At 45.8% G+C, this 5894-nt stretch overlaps 1 protein-coding gene across 1 annotated transcript in view; it reads right to left on the bottom strand.

Moving 5' to 3' along the window:
* Nucleotides 1-5894, bottom strand: part of gpr158b (G protein-coupled receptor 158b) — a 155732-nt gene continuing 149838 nt past the window's right edge. The window contains exons 12-13 of the mRNA XM_061934998.1: nt 4563-5110; nt 1-3745 (exon numbers count right to left, since the gene is read on the bottom strand). Coding sequence (XP_061790982.1) covers nt 2813-3745; nt 4563-5110 — 1481 coding nt within the window. The 3' untranslated portion in view covers nt 1-2812. The remainder of the gene's footprint in view (nt 3746-4562; nt 5111-5894) is intronic.

A 5894-nucleotide genomic window follows, 5' to 3' on the forward strand; every position in this document is an offset into this window, starting at 1 on the left:
GTTTGTGCATTGTCAGTGTTGAATATATTATAACGAGCTCCCACTGGACCTATCGGGGGGGTTTCATACGTCAATATTCCAGTAAGGGGCAGACCTGCTGGTAAACAAGAGCAAGATTCAAGTTCCTTCTGGTAAAAAAAAAAAGAAGTGTGGTATAAAAAGATGACGAGCTAAAAAAATGCCGACCAGCAATAAAAGTGACTTGACGTAGCAGAAAAACTACACATCTTGGATTGACCGACATCTTCCATATTATTTCCTTCGAAGGGGAAATGGGGGGGAAAAAAAACAACCCAGGCATACATTTGCATAATCCCGAGGTCAGTTCCAAACTTCGAACCAACATTTTTGCAGCCAATTCTTAAAAACAGGAGGAACTTGGACCATGTAAACACATTGGCAGGTCCTTGCATTGACATTTTAACCCTGCTTCCAAACCTAGAACATTAGGGTCCTAACTTGGCATTTACATAACTGAGGCGTTCCTCAAGGCACCCCTTTAAGTCCTCTCCATTTTTGGCAGTTATTTTCCCTAATGTGACTCATGTAACTAAGTTGTAGCTTGTTTACTTCACATGCAGTCAGTAGTTCGTAGTTATACCACTGGTGTTCCTCAAGGTTCCATCTTAGGTCCTCTCTTGTTCTCCCTTTGTGCTATTCAATGAGTTCAGGTAAAAAAACCTCACATTTTTGCAGCAGATTCTTAAAAAACATTGGAGTGCTGTCATAGAGATGATCTTTGACTAGGACTTTTGCAGAAGGTCCTTAAAAAGACACTTAAAATAAGACTTGAGGGAGAAGTACGGTCCTCATTTTTCTGAAAATGTAGGGCTGTCAATCTTCGGGCACCACACGGTTCGATTTGAATCTTAAAGGTAACGATTCGATTCAGAATCCATTCTCGATTCAAAATCAATATTTTGTTAATAACATTGGGTGTTGGTTCTATGATTAAGTACAAAACCCAAAACCGGTGAAGTTGTCACGTTGTGTAAATGGTAAATAAAAACAGAATACAATGATTTGCTAATGAACTTATATTCAATTGAATAGACTGCAAAGACAAGCTATTTAATGTACGAACTGGTAAACTTTGTTATTTTTTGCAAATATTAGCTCATTCGGAATTCGATGCCTGCGACATGTTTCAAAAAAGCTGGCACAAGTGGCAAAAAAGACTGAGAAAGTTGAGGAATGCTCGTCAAACACTTATTTGGAAAATCCCACAGGTGAACAGGCTAATTGGGAACAGGTGGGTGCCATGATTGGGTATAAACGCAGCTTCCGTGAAATGTTCAGTCATTCACAAACAAGGACGGGGCGAGGGTCACCGCTTTGTGAACAAATGCGTGAGAAGATTGTTTAAGAACAACATTTCTCAACAAGCTATTGCAAGGAATTTAGGGATTTCACCATGTATGGTCCGTAATATCATCAAAGGGTTCAGAAAATCTGGAGAAATCACTGCACGTAAGCAGCAAGGCTGAAAACCAACATTGAACACCCGTGACCTTGGATCCCTCAGGCGGTACTGCATCAAAAAGCAACATCAGTGTGTAAAGGATATCACCACATGGGCTCAGGAACACTTCAGAAAACCACTGTCAGTAACTGCAGTTGGTTGCTACATCCTAAGTGCAAGTTAAAACTCTACTATGCAAAGCCAAAGCAATTTATCAACAACACCCAGGCTTCGCTGGGCCCGAGCTCATCTAAGATGGACTGATGCAAAGTGGAGAAGTGTTATGTGGTCTGACGAGTCCACATTTCAAATATTTTTTGGAAACTGTGGACGTGGTGTCCTCGGGACCAAAGAGGAAAAGAACCATCCGGATTGTTATAGGCGCAAAGTTGAAAAGCCAGCATATGTGATGGTGTGGGGGTGTATTAGTGCCCAAGACATGGGTAACTTACACATCTGTGAAGGCACCATTAATGCTGAAAGGTACATACAGGTTTTGGAGCAACATATAATGCCATCCAAGCAACGTTATCATGGACGCCCCTGCTTATTTCAGCAAGACAATGCCAAGCCACGTGTTACAACGGCGTGGCTTTGTAGTAAAAGAGTGCGGGTACGAGTCTGGCCTGCCTGTAATCCAGACCTGTCTCCCATTGAAAATTATGAAGCCTAAATTACCACAACGGAGACCCCCGGACTGTTGAACAACTTAAGCTGTACATCAAGCAAGAATGGGAAAGAATTCCACCTGGAAAGCTTCAAAAATTTGGTCTCCTTAGTTCCCAAACGATTACTGAGTGTTCTTAAAAGGAAAGGCCATGTAACACAGTGGTAAAAATGCCCCTGTGCCAACTTTTTTGCAATGTGTTGCTGCCATTAAATTCTAAGTCAATGATTATTTGCCAAAAAAAAAACAACAAGTTTCTCAGTTCGAACATTAAAAATGACTGGAAAGAACAGACTAAGAATCGTTACAGATAAGAATTGCTACTCTTTCGAGAATCGACGTTTTTGACACCCCTTTGAAAATGGCCCCCAAAACAATCCCTGGCATAATTACAAAGATCCTTCATGATTCAAGTCCCTTTGGCTTGTATTGCTTCTCAACACACTGACTTGTGTTGAATGATCACTGATTGTGCCTTGACTCTGTCATTGACTTTTCTAAGTACAGAAAAAGATCAAAGGATTGAGTGTTTGGCAATGGGATGAGTTTGAAAATGTGTGAGAAAAAAAAATCGCCACGTTCTTCCTAAAAAGTGCAGAAGTAGGACTGACAGATTGTTTTCATTCATGCAGCGTTCTTGCTTTTGAGGCTGCTCATGAGTCAGTAGAAAAAACGGTCATCCATCATGCCCTTTCCCCGCGGTCTGGGTCCTCAAAGTCCCAGGGACAGACATCGGCCATTTTTGGAGCGCCAACAACTGCAGGTTTGTGACTGCGCTCGTTCTTCCTGTCAGTGGAGGTGTGTTTGGTTTCCGTCTCCCTCGAGAGGACCTCCGCCTTCCTGACCACCATCCCCTCAGGGTCTCTGCTGGAGCTCCTCCGCCGCTCGGAGACGGGCCCGGTGCACTCCGACGACTGGCTGACGCGCCTTCGCTCTGACGTGGGCTTGCTGGAGGAGCTCCGTCTCTCCCGGGGTTTCTCCCGGCCTTTCTCCTTCTCTGCTTTGTGGGCGGACGAGCAGGAACCTTTCCGCTTCTTCTTGTGCGTGGAGGGACTGCCGCAGGACTTCTCCTGCTTGGGTGAGGGCGGGCTGCTGTAATCCCAAGGACAGATCTCCACCATTAAGGTGGGAGGCTGCAGAAGGCTTCCCGTGGACTTGGAGTGGTCCGAGTGGAGGGCCTTGGGCTTCCCGTCAGTCGGGGTGACGCTTTTCTTCCGCCGGATTCGGTCTGGCGAAATACAGTCTGAGACCCCCTCCAGCATGGGCTGCTCCTCGAATTCCCAGGGGGACACATCTGGCCTGAGAGGCAGAGGCGACCTGGGTGCACGGGTTTTCCGTATCTCCTCCCTGTCCCCTCCTCTATCTTTGGAACGCCGCCTGTTAGAAGGCGACTGTCCAGTTTTCGGTCTCTGCTGAGATCGACTACATTTGCTGACGCCAGAGCCGCTACTTCCTCTACGGCCCGCATTGGCTTCCTCCGGGGCGATGGACACATGCTTCTGAGTCTTGACCTCGGAGGGCGTCTGCGGCTCCTCCATCTCCCAGGGACCAACTTCAGACACGTCGTAGAGGTTCCTGCCCGTCTCAGAACAAATGGACGGCTGGCTGCCGCTCACCTGTGAGAGTTCAGCAAGGAAAAACACAATTGAGATTCAGAAATCCTCAGTCATGAAAAACAACTATTGCGTGCAGTGGCTTTGGTCTTAGGCATGTCCTCTATTCCGTAGACCGGGGACAGCGGCTGTGTGAGTGGGACAGTAAAAGTTGCATCAGATGTGAAGGATGACATTAAATGTCTACGTGGGACAGTATTGACGTTTAAGAATTACTCATCCTCTGCTCAAAAGACCTAACCTCAAACCTGACCTCATGGTAATCTACCGGGCTTTATCTTGAAAATCCTCAAAAAAACTGTTGCACAGCAGCTATAAGAACACTTAGCATCTAACAATCTCTGTGAACCCTTCAAGAGGATTCCCTTGCTGGCCCCACTATGGACTGGACTCTCACATTACTAACCGTATCCAATCTGCATCCATTGCACCGGTCACCCAAGGGTTTCACGTCGTTCCCATTGGGTTCACTTTTTTCTTGCCCTGATGTGGCAAGGATAAGGTTGTGGCTTGTGCAGCCCTTTGAGACATTTGTGATTAAGGGCCATATAAATACACTTTGACTGATTGATTGATTGAAAGTGAAAGCAACGGTTAGTTTCTGGTCCGAGGGACGTCGGCATAAGCGAGGTATTGTTTTTTTTATCCGAGTAGTAAAGTTACATTTACTTTAAGTGGTTCGTTTGCATAGAGACACGCCCCCTTCAACCGGTCACATGATCGTGGTTACCAGCAAGCAGTAAAGAAGTCTGGATATCGGGTAAAACTGTGGACCGTGGACTAGATGTGAGGTGAGATTGATCCCTGGTCTGAAAGGTACCTGCTGCTTCATGATGCCCATCTTCAAGGGTGTCTTGGAATACTCCACCGATTGGCTGATGATCATTTTGGGATAATGTTCAGGTGTCTCATCCACCTCCGACAGCACTCCCTCCTGGCACTTCAGACCTCTCTTGCCGGCGTCTTCCGCGCTCTGCGTCTTGTTGGCGAGCCCCGGCATCTTGTCCTTGGCGCTGGCGATCACGCTGAGAGACTTCTGCATGATGGACGTCCGCAGCTGCACCGGCCTCTTCTCGTGCGTCAGGTTGTGAACGCTGGCCGATTTCCAGAAGAGCGGCACCGACTCGGCGGACTCGGCCGGCTCCAGCTTCGACGGCGGGGCGGCCGGTTCCAGCTGCTTCTTGGAGTGTTTGCGGCCGATGAGGGAACCCAGGAGAGAGCCTTCCCCGGCAACTCCAACCGGAGTCAATTTGTCTCCTGCTGTGGAGCCGCTTTGGCTTCCCTGGTCGGGGTCACAGACGTGGTCATAGCTCAGCGACTTCTGCAAGCCCATCACGCTGTTCTTCAAGGAGTCTTCTCTGGCTTTTCCTACAGGAAGAATACAAGTCGGAACAAAAAGCGTTTGTGATAAATCTCCCTGCCAATGCAAGATGACATTTTATTTATAGGCTGATGTATGAGCAAATAGATTTTGGACGTCTCCTGGGCTCAGTCCAGACTTAAACATCTTGACAAGTATTGGATTTGCGTTAAGGCTAAGTGAATTTCATCAACAGGAAGTCTGTGTCTCCGCTTCACCCCCAATATGGAGCTTCAGAGATGTGTTCACACACCTTTTACAACTCACTCGTTTGACCAGACCGAACTGCAATATTGTTCGATTAAGGGTAAGTATGTCAAGTATGTGCTTAGCTGTTGTGTAGCTGCTAGCTACTAGTAGCCATATGATTGCACACTGGTGTGCGTCTGGGTCGTGACAGCGTGGCACGCGAATGTCTGTGCTGCATTGGATCAGTCTCCTTTCTTTAACAGGCAAAAGCTTTATAACCTCACTAATGCCTTGCATCGTCTATATTAGATATATAACAACGGGCGGGTGCGGGCGGGTGTGGTTCTGATCAAATGTTACATCGGGTGGATGGCGGATGGTTGACGACTTTCTGATGTGGTTGCGGATGAAATAATTGCCTATCCGCGCATCTCTAATACACATATATATATATGTATATATATATGTATATATATACATATACATATGTATGTGTATATATATATACATATATATATATACATATATATATATATATATACATATATATATATACATATATATATATATATACATATATATATATATACATATATATATATA

This window comes from Nerophis lumbriciformis, linkage group LG03 (genome assembly GCF_033978685.3).
Source record: "Nerophis lumbriciformis linkage group LG03, RoL_Nlum_v2.1, whole genome shotgun sequence".
Classification (NCBI taxonomy): Eukaryota; Metazoa; Chordata; class Actinopteri; order Syngnathiformes; family Syngnathidae; genus Nerophis; species Nerophis lumbriciformis.